This window comes from Sinocyclocheilus grahami, unplaced genomic scaffold (genome assembly GCF_001515645.1).
Source record: "Sinocyclocheilus grahami isolate Dianchi unplaced genomic scaffold, SAMN03320097.WGS_v1.1 scaffold401.1, whole genome shotgun sequence".
In the NCBI taxonomy this organism is placed as follows: Eukaryota; Metazoa; Chordata; class Actinopteri; order Cypriniformes; family Cyprinidae; genus Sinocyclocheilus; species Sinocyclocheilus grahami.
The window spans coordinates 345,992-365,032 of NW_015505580.1; the positions used below are offsets into that span (position 1 = coordinate 345,992).

The window sequence follows — 19,041 nt, forward strand, 5'->3', positions numbered from 1 at the left end:
CGTCAGGTCACTGTGTGTGAGAGAGAGTGTCGATCTGTGTCGCTGTGGCCTTGCACTCTGGTTTGGCCGGCCTCCACATAGACACACAAGCAGGCCTGCTCGCTGACCACTGTTGTTCTTAGCCCCAGGCCGACTCCATGTCCAGGAGGGCGGGCACACACACACACACACACACACACACACACAAACACACACAGAGGCAGCGACAGAGGCCCTCTTGTTTAGACACTCTCACTCTTTCTCTCTGTCTCTGCCGTGCTTTCTCCGTCCTCTCCCTCTGGACTCTCACGCTGCGTGTCACTACAGACAAATGTCAGCTCCTCAACGGGACAGTGATTAATTTTGGGGTGCTTGGCGAAATGTCTACAAGATGTTTGTTTGGGTTATCATTTCCCTCCCCTGTCTCCCTCCCCCCCTCCTCTCTCTCGCCCTGTCACAAACCATTTAGACCAAATCAAAGAACATGTTCAAAACAGCAATTTGCAAATCAGATATCGCTAATTTTAGTAGAAATTAATTTCTTATCAATGCTTCTTTTTAACAATTTGTTTTCCTTTTTGCATAGATTGCCATTAGATTAAATTAGTGTTCTGAAAATCTGTTTAACTGAATCTTTACAAAGAACCAGTTGAAATTACAGTTAATTTGTAAACTAGATATTTCCAATCATCAGTAAAGATTCATTATTAATACTTTTATTTATCACTATGTTTTCAATTAGGTTGTATACATTTCCATTAGGTTCCATGGGTTACAGAGTGCTTCGTGAATCGTTTAGACCGATTCATTAAAGAGAAAAACAGCAAACACCCTTAATCAGTATCTTATCACTACTTCTGTTTAGTCATATCTTATCACTACTTCTATTTAACACTTTTTCCATTAGGTCATATAAATTACCATAGGTTAGAATTTAGTGTGCTTTGCAAATTGTTTCAACTGAATCATTAAACAGAATTGGTTCAAAACAATTATTTTGTGAACTGGACATCACTAATCAATAAAGATCAATGCATCACTATGTTTTTGATTAGGTTATATAGACTCCCATTAGGTTACATTGCTGAATCACAAAAAAGAACCAGTAAAAAATAATGATTGTACATCACTAATCATTAGAGATCCATATCTTAATGTTTTCTTTTTCTTATATATGAATTAAGACCAGCTCTTTATCACATGGCTGACTGTAGGACTGCGCCCAACACTTATGTATATCCCGAAAAATGCTGGCTTCAGCATCTTGACCAGTGACTAATTATACATACGGGCTAAACAAATGATTGAATAAAGCTCAGCCTGGCCAGAGCCAGTGACCCCGTGAGATCCAGCACAGGAGCCCATGCTGAATAGGTCCCGTCAGGTCACTGTGTGTGAGAGAGAGTGTCGATCTGTGTCGCTGTGGCCTTGCACTCTGGTTTGGCCGGCCTCCACATAGACACACAAGCAGGCCTGCTCGCTGACCACTGTTGTTCTTAGCCCCAGGCCGACTCCATGTCCAGGAGGGCGGGCACACACACACACACACACACACACACACACACACAAACACACACAGAGGCAGCGACAGAGGCCCTCTTGTTTAGACACTCTCACTCTTTCTCTCTGTCTCTGCCGTGCTTTCTCCGTCCTCTCCCTCTGGACTCTCACGCTGCGTGTCACTACAGACAAATGTCAGCTCCTCTCAACGGGACAGTGATTAATTTTGGTGTGCTTGGCGAAATGTCTACAAGATGTTTGTTTGGGTTATCATTTCCCACCCCTGTCTCCCACCCCCCCTCCTCTCTCTCACCCTGTCACAAACCTCTCTCCTGGGGAGAGGAAACACATCATCATCTAGGGACATCCAGGCTACCTGAACTGACAGGAAATCCTCTCCTCTTGACTGCTGCCACTTTTAGTCACGTCTCTCACTCTCTTTCTCCCGCTTTCTTTCTCTCCTTTTCTATTGCCTTTTGAAATTCATATGTTTAAACTTGAATGCCCTATCCCAGCTCTGAGGTGTGTGTGTGTGTGTGTGTGTGTGTGTGTGTGTGTGTATTGTCACGCATCGCTGTCAACAGTCCTGATTAGCTTATCATTCTGTGCGGAGGGAAGAGATACCGCGTATCATCAACATCATCTTCCTCCCAGTCCAAGTTGTACTGCTCCATCATTTCTCATTCCTCCTGCATTCACTGCCATGGTGCTGTCCAATCTGTAAACACTGATAATTTACCAGCCTTGTAGCGCATTTGAACATTCCACCAAACTCGGCAACTAAACTCAAAGATGTTTGTCAAACACACTATAATAGCTAAATAACACTTAAATGAATTGTGATCGGTCAGTGGTCAGTATTCAAGTGGTCATAATGAAGTGCAACAGTAACCAGATACTTTTTAAAGGCCTTGATTTGTATTTATTTATTTTGAATTTGAGGCACAAAAAAAAAACAGTTTCAAAATGAAGAAAAAAGCTTTTTTGAATGTACAACTCACAAGTAAATATATAATAAAATTCCCATAAAATGTAAATTATAGAAATGTTGAATGGGAATTAGATAAATGGGAATTTATGGAAAATTATTTTGTTATTAATTCTAGATTGAATTAATCAGTTTCAAAATGAAGAAAAAAGCTTTTTTGAATGTACAACTCACAAGTAAATATATAATAAAATTCCCATAAAATGTAAATTATAGAAATGTTGAATGGGAATTAGATAAATGGTAATTTATGGAAAATTATTTTGTTATTAATTCTAGATTGAATTAATTCTAAAATTTAATTAGTCCTAATTTTCTTTAAAGAAATACATTTTGCAATGAATCTGAAGTAGTGACAGATCTTTTCTTCCATACAGATGAGTGTAATGAATTATCAGAAAAAATATAATATAAGAATATATTAAAAAAACATGATCAGTACCATACATTTCCAAAACAGATTTTTTTTCATGCCGACTTTACCTTAACATTACACCGATTTGTCTCTCTATAGAGAAATCAATAGGATTTTTTGCATCTGAAATCCAACTGTTGCGCTATAAGCATAATGCATTCCAGGCTTTATCCAAATAGTCTTGCTGTGTGAAACTCACATCTCTCTCACTCTCTCTGTTGTAACTTTACATTTAGAAAATGTCCAGCATGTTAAGTCTGTCAAAGTCGACAGGCTGAGCAGGTAGTGCGCGGTGGTCTCGCGGTACAGTGGTCCCCGACTGTGGGGGAAATAGAGAGCCTCTAGCGTGTGACTGGGGCTATGATTTGAGCTGGCTGAGTCAATTTGGTGGGATGGGCGCAGTGCGCTGGCCTCCCCAGTGCAGTCTCAGGTATGGTAATTAGTCTGTCATTAACATTGGGAATAGCTAATGTGTATTAATGTGTTAATGGCATGTTAATTACCCTACATGTGAGAGTCGAGAAAGAGCCCGGAGGCGCTTTCCCTCAGCGTTGTCTTTGCCATGTGGATGTAGGCCAAGACTCATGTATGGACACACACATACACAGAAAAAGACACTTGAAGACACATTCTTGTTTTACTTGGCAGAACAAAAGATTTTTAGAAGTGATCTGATCTTCTATGATCTTAATGTTTCTCCAACAGACGTGACTGAGAGGTAGATTGTGTTATTTGAGATGAAGATGTGTGTTAGTGTACGTACACAATCTGAAGCACATCATATGTAGTTCCATATGCGTTTTGTAATCCTGCCCACTTTTACACACACTTTCCACTGACTTTTATTGTTTTTATACTGAGCTAATGAAGTTTTCTTTTCCCTAACCATCTCACAACCCTTTTAGATTTAATTTAACACATTATTTAAGGCATTTATTAAGCCATTTTCCTTGTGGGGGCATTTAGTCTGCAAACCCGGCCCCACATATACACTTTTCATGGTCATGAACGACCGAGCACTGAGCCGCTCTGAGAGAGATGACCTTTCTAGATATTGACAGGAAATAAATTCCCTTTCGATTAGTTAGCTTTGGGAGACCTGCGCCGGTCGATGCAATTAGACGTGCCGAGGTGTCGATAGGCAGTGGTCTGCTGCAGAGCAACTCATTCAACAGAAAGAGAGGGGATGAGGGGTTATGGTGTCAGTCGGAGGTGTATTGAACTGAACTCATAGACCGTGGATGCGTGAAAGAGAGCTCTCGAGAAGAAATCATTGTAAGACGGTGCTCGCATGCGGGGGATAACTGAATCACAACAAATTTCTTTCTTTCCTGTCTCCTCATGTTGCTTCACAAAACCAGATGCTCTTCCTGATATGAACGAACACGGAGAAGTATTTCTGCTGTCAGCACGTCACAGTCGAGTTTCAAGCCTTCCGTTAAATGGATGAACTGAAAACAAACAATTTAGTTGTCTAAATCAGTGTTTCCCAACCTTTTTTTCACATCTCAAGTACTTTTTTATCTATATAAACCAGAAATATTATCTTTTAAACTTGTGTTACACCACTGTTCAAAAGTTTGGGGACAGTAAGATTTTTATTTATTTTTTAAAGAAATTAATACTTTTATTTAGAACAAAAGAGAAAATAAATAGTGACAGTAAAACCATTTATAACATTACAAAGAATTGTATTGAAATTAAATTATGTTTTTGTTTAGACGTTCTTCTAAAGTGTTTGCTACTAAAAAGTGTTAGAGTTTCTACAAAGCAGCACACCTGTTTTCAACATTTAGAATAACACATACATATATATAGCTCAGGTATATTTGCAGCAATAACCAGCAATACCTTGGATGGGTCAAAATGATCCATTTTTCTTTTATGCCAAAAATCATTAGGATATTAAGTAAAGATCATGTTCCAAGAAGATATTTTGTAAATTTCCTACCGTAAATAAATAAAAACGTACATTTTGATTAGTAATATGCATTGCTGAGAACTTCACTTGGACAGCTTTAAATGCAATTTTCTCTATATTTAGATTTTTTTGGCACCCTCAGATTCCAGAATTTCATAGTTGTGTCTCGGCCAAATATTGTCCTATCCTAACAAACCATACGTCAATGGAAAGCTTATTTAGCATATATAGCTTATATAGCTTTCAGATGATGTATAAATGGACCTACTGTACGCTTCTGGAAGTATGCACTGCTTACAGTGTGCAGTGGGAAACAGGCCTGAGTGTATTCAGTAATCTTTTGTTCGCAGTTTTTTTTAAAGATTCGTAACACACCAGCAACAGTTCTCCCTTCATCGTGTTGTTCATTTTGAGCTGATGAAATCGAGTGACAGGCCTAAAGCACGGCGTTTAATTGGGGCTGGTTCTTCGCCGTACTGTGTATTTTTAGGGAACTTGTGAAGGTGAAGCTCGGCCTCCATTGTTCAAATGAGCTCCCAACCCCCTATTGTCCATTTACTATGATACCTGCAAAGTTGCATCAGACCCAGTTGCTCGGAACAGAGCTTTTTCTGTCGCCTTGGCTCGGGGTTTAAGTCCTAAGGAACTTTCATGAGACAAAAAATAAGTTTAAAGGCAAAAAAATGAATGTTTTGTACTACTACCTTGGATTGTTGCGTCAGGTAAAGGGTTTGGATAAAGGTGCATGGTGTTTACACATGCCGTCAAGCTTATGCTGAGAGAGTGAGGTATTAGGTAAATCCAGTGTGGATATCTGTGACTAAAGCAGTGGAAATTCTCAGCTGCGTATTTGTGGCTTTACTGCCAATGAAAGATCTAATCGCCTCAAAGCCTATTTTACCAGTATCACGGCACGATGTTTACATTGCTCATCCTAAAAGTGTTATTAGCTGCTTAGCTTAAAGGAAACCGCAGGCCTCGGGATGAAATAACCCGCTGTGTGGATGTGATAGCACTAATTCATTTCAGACATATTGGGGTTTAGTTTGAAGTGATAAAAGTGTTGTTACAACTGAGGAGATTTGCTTGTTTCTTATTTGTCTGGATCCTCCGTGAGCCAGAAGTTATATGAATAGTGTCGCTATAATAAAACGGATACGAATAAAGATTAAGGGAAGCGAACAGCGGGAGAATATTTCAAACTGAAAGGAAAGAAAATATGGTGAAATTACATGTGAGTGTATAAAGCAAAGGAAAAATTCTTCTAAATTTTTGTTTAAAATACATACTCTAAGTTCTTTGAATATACTTTTTGTATTCATGATAGTTTTAAATGGTTTGGAAAACATTTATACCATTTTCAATAAAATTTCTGTTTGTTTGTTTAAATTATTATTATTATTATTATTTGTTATATTATTATTACTATTTATTATACTTTATTATTATATTTATTATTATGCTTTTTATGATAGTTTTTAAGTGTAAATGTTTAAAACCGCATGTGGTATAACAAAGAAAAAACTAATATTTTTTCAAGCCTTTGAACATGTTTAAGTACCCATCTTAATCAATACCTTTTTTAAAGTTTTTTTTTTATAAATATATGTTTCATAGTATTTATTTAATATCATGAATTAGGAATTCGTAAATATTATTGAATGACAACACATGACATTTTGAGAATCTTATTGACCTTTTCACAGTCATGAAGATATTGCAATCGTTTCTTAAAAGTTTCCCTTTTAAGAATTACATTTTTTGTTGACTTTTTTCACAAAATGTATCACAGAAATAAAATAAAATCTAAATGAGTTTTAATTTTAAAAAATTAAAAACATGCTCATCATAGCAGAGTCATTGTGTGTGTGTGTGTGTGTATGTATATATATATATATATATATATATAATGTATTTGCATATTTTATATTTTTTTAATACATTTTGGACAAAAAAAGGAACCATATACAAGATGAGAAAATGATAAAACGTATAACAGCTGAAAGAGAGAGGAATGGAGAACCCTAAAATACTTTTGGGAGGGAACGGGGTAAAGATTCAACAGGAAATGACTAGACTCTTATTTCTGTTGTTAAAAGAAAGTGGCCCCATAAAGCACAACATTGTTTGCTTGAAGCTCTTGCAGCAGGTGGAGGTGGAAGAAAGGAGGGGGTCCGTGTCTACAAACGTGTCCATTATGGATGGCTCTCCTGGGCTGCCGTGGCACCAATACACCCGTTCTGCAGCCTGGAGGGGCCCGGCGCGCTCTCCGCACAACCGAGTAATCATTTTTATCCCAGCCATTTCCCAAATAGAAATGGACGCGTATGATAAAAGTGTCAGGGCCAGTGTGGGCGACAGGACCTTCTAACTGCATTACATGTCACATCCTCACGTCCCTCTCTGCTTTGCTTTGCCTGCGAACGGCCGTCTTAGTGCTCGCAGGAACTTGACGGTAATATACAGTGTGAGACAAGCAGCTCTTTATGGCCTCAGATTATTTGGTTTGAATGAAAGTGCTGATTTATGTCTGTTTAAGTGAAAAGCTCTGTAAATTCCCTCAGCTGCGCTTCCTGTTCTGGTCCTTCAGGAGTGACTGAGCGGAATGGTAGTGACAACTGAGGCTGGTGTGGAAATGTGTCAGTTGTGGTGTATTTAATATACCTGACAGAAACGTGAAGAAATAAACCAACCTCAAAAACTAAGCCTTTACCTCCTCTAACGTAACACAAATCAAACGCAAACCCAAACATACTCATACTTGCATATGCTACCCAGTGAGCACGCAAATCAACGCATCATCTGGAAAGTATCATGCTCATTTTTTTTAATGCACACCAGAAACAAACAAAAAAAAAATCTACAACTAATGCAGCATATTGCCAAAAAACGATTATAGTATCCCGAAGTACTGAAATAAGACTGGATCAACTTGATGTCTTGGCGATTGGTTGGTTGTGTGCATGTGTAGTAGTGTGACTGCTCTTGGAGTCAGTGGAGCAGGGTCATATTGTCCCTGGTGTGGCCTTGGCTCTGTGCGCTGACACTGCATTGTCCAGCACAGCCAGCTGAGCGTCTCACACAAATGACCTCATTCATCCTCGGCCTCTCACACCATTACACCTCATGGCCTAATATCAACAGCACATACATGAGCTAACACCTGATCAATAGCGCACGGGCCAGGCAGTCTGGGCTGAAGGTGCCGCTCTTTAAATTTGTTTTGTTAGCCGAGTAAATGGTCTCTTCATGTTGACAGCGTCTTGTCTTTGTTTATTTACAAAAGTGGGTTAGCTAGAGTGTCCGTGTTCGGTGGGGTTTGTTTGTACTCTGGGTTTGCTCGCCGCAGGCGTTGATGGATTGTAGCTTTTTTTTGTGTGTGTGGTTGTGCTTTATGGGAGCGAGTCTTGAAGTCTGTTTTGCAAAACCATAAAATGAATGTGTAAATATTTATTTGTGAAGTAAGTGTAGCGTTGCAAATGTATGACCTTAGTCAATTATGTTAGTGTGTATATGCGTTCAAACTTGTATTTTGTTTATGGGATTGATTTGAACGACATATAGTAAATAAACTAGGTAGTTGACATAAAAATAAAGCAATGTCCTGTGGTATGGCAAAGCCGGCTACTAAATGCAGGCATGTACTTACTTCTTCCCTATTTTTCCGTTTGTTTGAAAGAAAGAAATTAATACTTTTATTCAGCAAGGATGCATTAAATTGATAAAAAGTGAGGGTAAAGACATTTATAATGTTACAATGGATTTCTATGTTAAATAAATGCTGTTCTTTTGAACTTTCTATTCCTCAAAGAATCCTGAAAAAAAAACATAAGTTATTTTAAATTGTAATAATATTTCACAATAGTCCTGTTTTTACTGGATTTTTATAAAATAAATGAAGCCTTACTGACCCAAAATTTTTGAACGATAGTGTGTATTTCTGTTTTTTTTGTTTGTTTCCCAATATAATGTTCAACTACTCAAATGTAAAACAAATATATTTAAACTTTTAACTATCAAGCATACCTGTGTTCTTGTGTGTAATGTGTGTGTGTGTGTGTGTGTGTGTGTATGTGTGTGTGTCTTTGTGTCTCTGTCAAACCCACAGAGAGGCTTAGCTGCTTGCCAGGCTTCCACAGTGCAATAATAAAGTCAGTAATCTCCTCATTTAGGATTCAGCATCTCACAGTATCTTAATGAAGCCTGTAATGAAGCTCTCAGAAACTCTCAGAACCCCCAAATCACCCACTAGTTAAACCGTCCAAAATGCCCAGACCAACCACAGCATACACACACTCGTCTTAGTCCTAGACATTTCTTTGTGCATTTATGATGATTTCTCGCCCTCTGTGTTAGCCGAATAATAGTATGTTACTTTCAGCTTGTTTTAATTCTGGTTTTAAGGCTGTTTTTTTTATGTCTGGCTTTTAAAGCTTATGTGGTGAATGAAAATTAATTGGGATCTATTCTTTACGTTCCCATAATTCTGTTAAAAAAGGTAAAACAAAATTGCAGAAAACTGTGATCCAGGCAGCTTTAGATACCAAGAACATTGTTTCTTACAGTTGACGACAAACACTACTACTATGAAAGTAGAAATCGGGATGTGTCCCAAATAACAAACACAGAAGGCTGCAGACAGTGTGCATCTTCTTAGAGAGGCACCTTTACAAATACATGTTAAGATTAAAACGTTTGATTAAAATCTTTCACAAAAATAACTTTTTCTGCTTCATTATTCTCCTATATGAATGGAATTCATTATGCAAACACGGAGAGAGAGAAAGAGAGAAAGGCAAGCATGATGAGGAAGTTTGTAATCAATCTTAATGGCTCTTTACTGCTCCAAGGTTCATTATGAATATCAGGCAAACACAATGAGCTATCTTTCACCCTCATATCGATTGCTATGCAAATTTACATACATTTCAAGCAGCCTGGCCTCTGCAGAGAGCAGAACTGGGTTGTATAATAAAACAGTTTGTTAACAACAAAACATAACGGCACTTGTGAGAACACTTTCTGCTCATTATTACGCCGTACTCGTGATTTCGGAACAGCAGGCGAGCGCGTTCAGACACGTGTACAAGCGCGCCTTTCTGTTTAGCATCGCCTCAGTGTGGAGAGGTGCCATCACGCTGTTGAATGTGTGTCAGTCGGTGACTATCCCTGTCATGTATGGCTGTGAGTACACACACCGTGTGTGCAGTGTGCTGTGAAAATTCGAGAAGGCAGCACTGCAACACAGAGGAAAAACAAATTCATACCTACGGGCCTTTTCAGCACTCTCTCAATACCCCCAGCACCCTGATCCGTCTCACTTTAACTCAAGCATAGAGATGGGCCCGAGTGGACGACGTATTTTCAATCTAATACAGTCTGTAGTTATTTTGGCCTGTTGTGACAGATAGTGGTATTTGCTGACAGACAGAGGCTTGATTGCAGAGCTGACTACTCGTGTGATAGTGCACCTGTGATTAATGCCTTTATGAAATTCAATCATTTGTCAATAATGACTTTACTCTTTCATCGTTCACGGGTCACGAGGGCAGCAGACGGGCCCAAGCGAGGCAGTATATGTCCTTACATTCTCTTTTTTTCGTTTTTTTTTTTTTGAAAACATTGAGAACTTGTTGCTGGAAACTTGTTGCATTATGACAGTATCCATCACATTCCTTTACAAATATATAGAGATAATACATTTTTTCAAAAGGGTTTAGTAAGTGAGCATGTCCTGAAAAGAATAGTTTGGCCAAAAATGAACAGTCTGTCATCATTTAGTTGTTCCAGACCTGTTTGAGTTTTTACACTTAAAGGGATAGTTCACCCAAAAATGAAAATTCTGTCATTAATTACTCATCCTCATGTCGTTCCAAACCCGTAAGACCTTCATTCATCTTCGGAACACAAATTAAGATATTTTTGATGAAATCCGAGAGCTCTCTGACCCTCCATAGACAGCAAGGGTACTACCACGATCAAGACTCAGAAACAAAGCAAGGAAATCTGTAAAATAATCCATGTGACATCAGGGGTTCAACCGTCATTTTACGAAGCTATGAGAATACTTTTTGTGTGCAAAGAAAACAAAAATAACAACTTTATTCAACAATTCTTCTCCTCCTCATCCAGTCTCCTGAGACGCACCGCCATTGTGGACAGAGTATCAGGACGCATGCGCTTGCTTCCGCTTCATGTAAACAATGCATAAATTGAATAAAGTAGTTATCTTTGTTTTCTTTGCACACAAAAAGTGTTCTTGTAGCTTCATAAAATTACGGTTGAACCCCTGATGTCACATGGACTATTTTACCAATGTCCCTGTTACGTTTCTGGACCTTGATTGTGGTAATATCCTTGCTGTCTATGGGAGGGTCAGAGAGCTCTCGGTTTTCATCAAAAATACCTTAATTTGTGTTCCGAAGATGAACGAAGGTCTTACGGGTTTGGAATGACATGAGGGTGAGTAATACATTACTTAAATAATAAATAATTAATAACTTAAATCATTTTTGGGTGAACTATCCCTTTAAGTGTAAAACTCAAACAGGTCTGGAACAAGTAAATGATGAAAGACTGTGCATTTTTGGCTAAACTATCCCTTTCAGAACATGCTCACTAACTAAACCCTTTAAAAATCTTAAAACATATTTTGAAAAATGTCACTGGGTCCATGTTTTCTTTGGGCCCAAATTACTTTAATTGACTTTAAGAGTATCAAAATATAATATTTTGTGTTCCACAGTTGAAAAGAGTCATATATCTAGTACGATAAATTGATTCAAAACTGTTTAAGAATATAAAAAGCCTCGACATATCACTCACCGATCGCTTCTTGTTGTTTATCAGGTCTAAGTATCCGCGGGGCTCAGGAGGAGGACCCGCCGGATCCACAGCTGATGCGTCTTGACAACATGCTTCTGGCAGAGGGCGTGTCGGGACCGGAGAAGGGCGGAGGATCAGCGGCGGCGGCAGCGGCAGCAGCAGCAGCCGGCAGTCCCGCTGACAACTCCATTGAGCACTCTGACTACAGGGCCAAACTCTCCCAGATCAGACAGATCTACCATACCGAGCTGGAGAAATATGAGCAGGTGAACGACAGTATGCACTACAGTACAGCAAGACTTTCCCAGCTTGCAGCAAATGTTGTTGTACTGAAATTAATCTTCAGTATATTTTCTTCTCAATTTAGCTCAAACAAGTCCTATTCAAATTTCAGGGGGGAAAACTGTTATAAGATGTAATTAAAATAATATATATATTTTTTTTTTGTAAATGTGTGTGTGTGTGTGTGTGTGTGTGTGTGTATATATATATATAGAGAGAGAGAGAGAGAAAGAGAGAGATGGACAATTTTATTTTATAATTTTTTTTTTTGTAATGTATGTGTGTGTGTATATACTTATGTATATAATATGCAAATAATACAATTCTTTCTAAAGTTTGAAAATCTAATTTTTGAAGATAATAGTTTAGAAGTTTTTTTTCTGAAACGTCCCATTTTGGTGTCAGCATTAAATTAAATTTACAAAATGTACAAATTATTCTATACATAAAAAGCATGCCAAATGAAAGTAAAGTGTCTTCTTTAATGTTTCAGTTGTGGAAATAAAATGTCAAAATATGGATTAAATATTGTTCCATCATCAATCAGTGTAACAGAGATATTTATGTAAAAATGGTTTGAAGAACATTGGCAAAAATTCATAAAGATTTTAAATGACAATTGATCAGTTTTGGGGGACTGCACTGTGATCCTCAAATAGAGTATTTTAATATGTAATCTAATGATTCTTGTTCTAAATATTCCAGTCAAGATTTTTTGGTGTACAGACTATTGTTTGACTGAATGACATTTTATTGTGTGCCATCTGTGAATCATAGGAAAAATGTATGACAGTAATTTTTTTAATTAATCAAGATACATTCTAATGTATAGAAAAAATAATATTGTATTAAACTTGAATTGTTTTTAAAAATCTGATGACCATCTTATAACCAATGGCGTCACTGCAGTTTTGTAAATTGTGACCTTTTCTTTCTTGCGTCTGTTGAACCATATATTCGCCTCTGCATTCGTGTTTGTATTGATTCTGACAAAAACACTTTATTGGCAAAAGCAAATTATGTAGCACTTCATTTGTGTACTGTAGAACCAAATCCTTTCCCAGCCTGGTAAGCACTGAAATTGCATATCTAGTTAAGCCCAACCAGATTGTATGGTACAGAGCCAAGAATACTGCAAAATAACTTTGTATCTGCATTCACACATTTGCATTGATCCTATGAGTGTGAATAATCCCAGCTTGCTGTTCTGAATAGATGTTTTTCACTGAAGCTTCATGACAGGTTTAAAGGGAGACCTGGAGGCCTTCAACTGAACTGAAGGTGTCAGAGGTCTAAACCTGAGCAAGCATTTTGCATTTTACAGTCCTGTCTATCATGATTACGATTGAGAGCGGATGTGATTTATGGTGGTATTCAGGCATTAGGACATCTTCAACTTACCTGACCTCTGAACAGCGGTAGTCTAGACATCCTCTTATAAATATTGAGCAGACGCTTTTAGTTACAGTGTGGAGAGCAGCCTCTAAATTGCATAGTGCATTTGAGAGTGTCGCTATGCAGGACTGGCTGCTTCATTGAGGTCATGTATTGATTCTTTAATGGAGCTGACATTAATTTTTGATTCAGCGCTTTAGTTATTTTTCTCATAATCAAGGACGAGTTGAACGAGGGCAATTTTTTTCATATGCGCTATAGTTAAAGTGCTTGGTGTTTTGAGGAGATGCCTTGAAAAATCTAAGTAATAGCTGCATGTCTATTTGCCCTGGGTCAATGACATGATGATAATTTTTTGCCCGGATCTGCAACCAACATGAATGCAAGTGCATCTCTAAGACCTTGTTTATTAAACTAGATTGTACACGTTTTTTCCTCTTGTTTGTCATTGACCCCCTAATGTTCATTCTGTACTTGCACCATAAACAATAAAGAATGGTCACGAGAACACTTTTATTTCTAAATAACAATCCTTTTAATATGATTTGGAAGTTGTTTAGCTGATGGCTTAGCCAGCCAATGGCCTAAATTAGACTGATTAACTTGCAAGCGTTTAAAAGGGGAGTGTGTGAAAAAGGTGGCTCAATCCTTTCACCCAGAGTAAATGCATCTTTCTTAAGGGTGTTCCCCCTGTTAATTATCTAAATGTAAATACTTAACGAATTTTACTCCGAGTAATGAGCTAAAGTGCGCACTACCTAAATTAGTTATTCTAATTAATCATGTATGAACCACTTCTTTAACGAAAAGCTGTTTAAATTCTACTGGCGCTGGGCAGGTGCCAAATTGCAAATCGGCATTTGCATTCATAGATGTCTTCACCTATTAAGCCGTTCAAGTCCTCCACAGCACTACAAACAGTATAGATAGTGTTTTTCCCATGCTTTCTAGAGCGGCAGCTTTGAACTTGCTCAGAGAGCTTCAAACGAATGCAGTTGAACTGATGTGCTTCTTCTGCGGAATAACGTCAAAGAGCATTTCTGTCACTGTGCTGAGAGTATATAACGATTTTAAAAAGAGGGTCAATCTCTAGGATGTTTTTGGAGTTTAAGTGAGGATGTGATGCCAGAATTGTATATTCAGAAATTATTTATTAGTGTAGCTGTTGAATCTCAGCAGCAGGTTCTAAAGACTTTAGAGTAATTGAGTTTTGCATAATGCATTTTACACCTACATCCTCACTCAGAATAAAAGCTGTGTCCTCAGCTCAAAATTGTCTTTCTCCACAGGCATGTAACGAGTTCACTACCCACGTCATGAATTTGTTGAGGGAGCAGTCTCGCACACGGCCCATCTCGCCTAAAGAGATCGAGCGCATGGTCAGCATCATCCATCGCAAATTCAGCTCCATCCAAATGCAGCTTAAACAGAGCACCTGTGAAGCCGTCATGATCTTGAGGTCCCGCTTCCTCGATGCCAGGTTAGTATCAGTGTGTGATCTGTCCACATAAATTATTAGGGCTGGGACGATACGCTAATCTGCCGATTCAATACTATATCCCGATTCAATATATATTGCGATAACTGAGTATTGTGATTGTATGAGTATTGCGATTGTATAAGTATTGTGATTCGATATTACAATTTGTTATAATTTTAATTTGCTTATTAAAGACTAGACAATGGAAAATACTTGACCATACCCTTAAAGAGACTGTATATGATGAGTCATATTAAAAACAATGCATCACATCTTTCTGAACTTTTATTTCAGGAGCATACACATACACAGTGTATATTTTAAAGTACCTTGAACCATGAAACTTTCAAGTAGCCTACCAAAACCCGGAACTTGCACATCAAATGTTCAACAAAATGAGTAGAAAAAAAATATTTCTGAAGTAAAATAAAGTGCTATGTTACTTTGCAGACCGTTTTAGTCATGTATAGTCATGTTTTCCCAGCATTGTGTAAAATCCAAAGTGTATTACTTTCAAAACATGAAGGTGCAGAAAGAATTCTCAAAGAGGTTTGATCCTCTCCCTCCGCCATGGTTTTGATTTCTCGCGCCGGCTTGAAACATATATGATATCATCTAATACAGCAGCGCTGAGCACTCAGACCGATTGTTGTATGACAAAGCACCGCAAGAGCTAGAGAGAGCAGACGGCTCAAAATGCTTACGAATGGCTTTCGCGGTACTTTGATGTCATATGCCGATCGGTCTGTGCGCTGCTGCTTCAAGTTGAACACACCTATACATTTTGCCCTCTGTTGGAATAAAAGTGGTAACTTCTCCCCACCCCCTCTAAGGAAAAGTAAAATAATTAAATATAAATGGATTCTGAGATAAACCAATCTTTAAATCGTTTTAAAAAGAATCGCACTAGTTAGGTGAATCGATTTTTTCTTCCACCCCTATAAATTATAGTATGTGTATTTACATATGAGTTGTATCAGTTGTATTTGAAAGAATTAATCTTCTGCTAATTAATCTATGCAAGAAAATAATGATTAGAGAATAAGATTTCAGGGCAACCATCAAATATAATGGCCTCAGAAGGTGTGGTCACATTTATGAATCAAGTCATATCAATAGAAATCCGCTCAATCTGATATTTCATGTATGGGCGTTAAAGTTGGTCACATAGTTTTGCATTGTTGTCCATGAACATATTGTTCAAAACGAGGACAAAATATTCATTATTCCACTAAAAGTTTGTTTTACAGTAATGAAGTTATGCCACTTGGATGCCACTTGATATGTTATCTATACAGTGGAATTCAGACATTTTTTAAGTGTGACTTAAGGTTGTTCAAATACTTAGTTACTTGAAGTAGGAACCATTTTAAGTTCCATTTTGAGTTTAGTAGACCTTTAACCTATCCAGTCAGGGTTTAGGTACAGCCACTGATGGTATGGCACCTGTCATCAACCATCCACAATAAAGCATTCATTATTATTCAACCATTAGCGGTTAAGATTGTCTTGCCAAGACTAGGGTTTTAGAGCCTAAAGGCCAACCACTGAACGCAGTCATACTAAGCACCTGAAAGCAGTTTTGAGTTTTATAGAGTGGAAATGAAGTCATTTGCGTTTTGTGGGTAGGAGGTCATCAGCAGGTGGTCCAGATTACTGTAATCACAAACAGTTGGTAGAGGAGATCTGGAGAGGCGTAGAGGGGAGAGAAATGATGCAGTGAACATGAGAAAAGAGCGGATGAGGTCTCGAGGAGAACGCTCAAGTGAAGCGGAAGCACAATCATTTGGCCGGCCACTCGTGTGAAAGGCATTAAACAAGGCGAGAGAAAGAAGCCAGCGCTTAACCGTGGCGGGGTGGGCCGCAGTGAGTGGCGGTAAGTGCAACTCCATCAGGCCCTGCCCCAGTACTTGAGGAACAGTGTTCAGCTGGCCATGGCCTGATTTCCCTAATGTCCCAAGATACAGCTCTGACTGGGAATGCTTGAGCACCTCTAAACGCCCCCCATCAGAGTGAACGAAAGCACGATAGAGGGAGAAAGAGAGAGGGAAAGCTTGCCGCTCTAAACACTGAACTTTTCACGCTTTGCTTAGAGCTCAACCGATAATGTAACATAGTCCATTTGTGTGTCTACATATGAATTCTGATAATAGCCTTCCAGACTTCATTTCCTGCCAGGAGCTGTAATATGAGTTTGGCCATCACACATGGTTTTATTTGAGTTTCTCTAATTGCCTTCCTCCTTTTTTTCCCTCCCGCTTGTCCGACGGTAGACGGAAACGGCGGAACTTCAGCAAGCAGGCAACCGAGATCCTGAATGAGTATTTTTACTCACATCTTAGTAACCCTTACCCCAGCGAAGAGGCCAAAGAGGAGCTGGCTAAGAAGTGCAGCATAACAGTATCCCAGGTGAGGCCACACCTCCCATCCATGTAGCACATGTCCCGTTTGTTGGATAGTCTGGAAAGAATGACTAACAACAGGTCAAAGTCTGAAGACTTAAAGTTCCCATGCTCAGGGTTTACTTAGGTAAATCCAATGCCATCCCTGCTCTGTCCCATTTAAACTGATCTTAGCTGATTTAAGCTAGTCTTCAGCTGGTCAAACTCGGGGATCTTCAACCCTGCTCTTGGAGGCAAACTGTTCTTCAGAGTTTAGTTCCAACCTGCTCCAACACATCTACCTCCCTGTTGAAAAAAAACAGCATATGCTTGTTAGGCATGTTTTGAAGAATGGCTGCTGATTTGAGCTGGTTTAAGCTGGTCCTTAGCTGGTCATGAGCTGGTTTAAACTGGTCAAGTGCTGGCCCAAAGCAGGTCTTGAGCAGGAACTAGTTGCTTAGGACCAGCACGTGACCAGCTAAGGACCAGCTTAAACCAGCTCAAACCAGCAGCCATTCTTCAAAACATACCTAACAAGCATATGCTGTTATTTTCAACAGGGCTCAAAGTGATCCTGAAGACCTTGATTAGGTGGTTCAGGTCTGCTTCATTAAAGGGGTCATATGATGTTGCTAAAAAGAACATTATTTGGTGTAATGAAATGTGTTTATGCGGTTTAAGGTTAAAAAAACACATTATTTTCCACATACTCTACATTATTGTTTCTCCTCTATGCCCAGCCTTTCTGAAACGAGTAGATTTTTACAAAGCTCATCGGTCTGAAAAGCGAGGTGTGCTCTGATTGGCCAGCTGTCCAGTGCGTTGTGATTGGCCAAATACCTCAAGCATGTGACGGAAATGTTACGCCCCTTACCATATTGTGATGCCTTGCTCTTGTCCTGGCAGGAGCGACGAGACAAAAACATTAAAACCCATTATAAATGAGACATTTGTTGCATCCAGTGGGAACATAATTACTGATTATTATGACTTATACTGTCTTTTTATGTGTTGCGTTGCATCGCGCCGCGTAAACATAAAACCATGTCTGCATTTGTGATCGGAGAAATGACAAACAACAAGCACTACTCTGCACTGCTCAAAAATCGTTTGAATCGTGGCAAATTCTTTAAATATAAAAAAACTTACTTATAATCTGTTAGAAAGAACAACCGGCATTGTAGTCTACTCTACCAGGATCAGGAAACAGTCCTCCATAAAATTCCCTGGACACATCTGAATATTTGGGTTGAACTGTTCTGGAACAGTGTTGTAAATACAACTTAACCACTGATTTCTAGTCGTGTCCTCTTTTGGAAGGCCAACAAAGTAGTTTTGCTTTCACAACGAAACACACGGCGGGAGGTGAGCGGAGACCAGCTTGAGTGAGCGGCGGCGGGCGGGCTTGAGTGAGCAACCACATGTGACGACCCGGGGCTGGACTCCACTCCGTCCAGGGTGAAAGCCGTTCCGGCGATCCACAGCGTGAAGTTGATGTATTTCCTCAGTGACCAGCAGGGATCAGCTTCAGGCATGACGAAGTGGATATCGTCCACTTTTGGAAGGCCAAACAAAGTAGTTTTGCTTTCACAACGAAACACACAGCGCCTTCACGACATGGCGGCGGCAACAATAATACTACAGCGAGAATAAAAGTTACGCCTTCTTTCTTTGCATCAACATTTGGGTGGCGTTATGCAAATCTTCCCACATTGTGATGTAGACATGTGGGGGCGTGTTAGAACGAGCCGTTTTAGGTAGGCGTGGTTGACTCTTAACTTTTATAAAGAATATCTCTTTGGATTTGAGACTTTAGTCTTTGCAACTTTACAGATCTTCTTTATGCACCAAGAGATTGTAACACTCCAAAGAGAA

At 38.9% G+C, this 19,041-nt stretch overlaps 1 protein-coding gene across 9 annotated transcripts in view; it reads left to right on the forward strand.

Moving 5' to 3' along the window:
* pbx3b (pre-B-cell leukemia homeobox 3b) overlaps nt 1-19,041 on the forward strand; it is an 88,756-nt gene that overhangs the window by 55,699 nt on the left and 14,016 nt on the right. For all 9 annotated transcript variants that reach the window (XM_016231877.1, XM_016231879.1, XM_016231878.1 and 6 more), the window contains exons 3-5: nt 11,653-11,894; nt 14,595-14,785; nt 17,059-17,194. In XM_016231877.1, the coding sequence (XP_016087363.1) occupies nt 11,653-11,894; nt 14,595-14,785; nt 17,059-17,194 (569 nt within the window). The remainder of the gene's footprint in view (nt 1-11,652; nt 11,895-14,594; nt 14,786-17,058; nt 17,195-19,041) is intronic.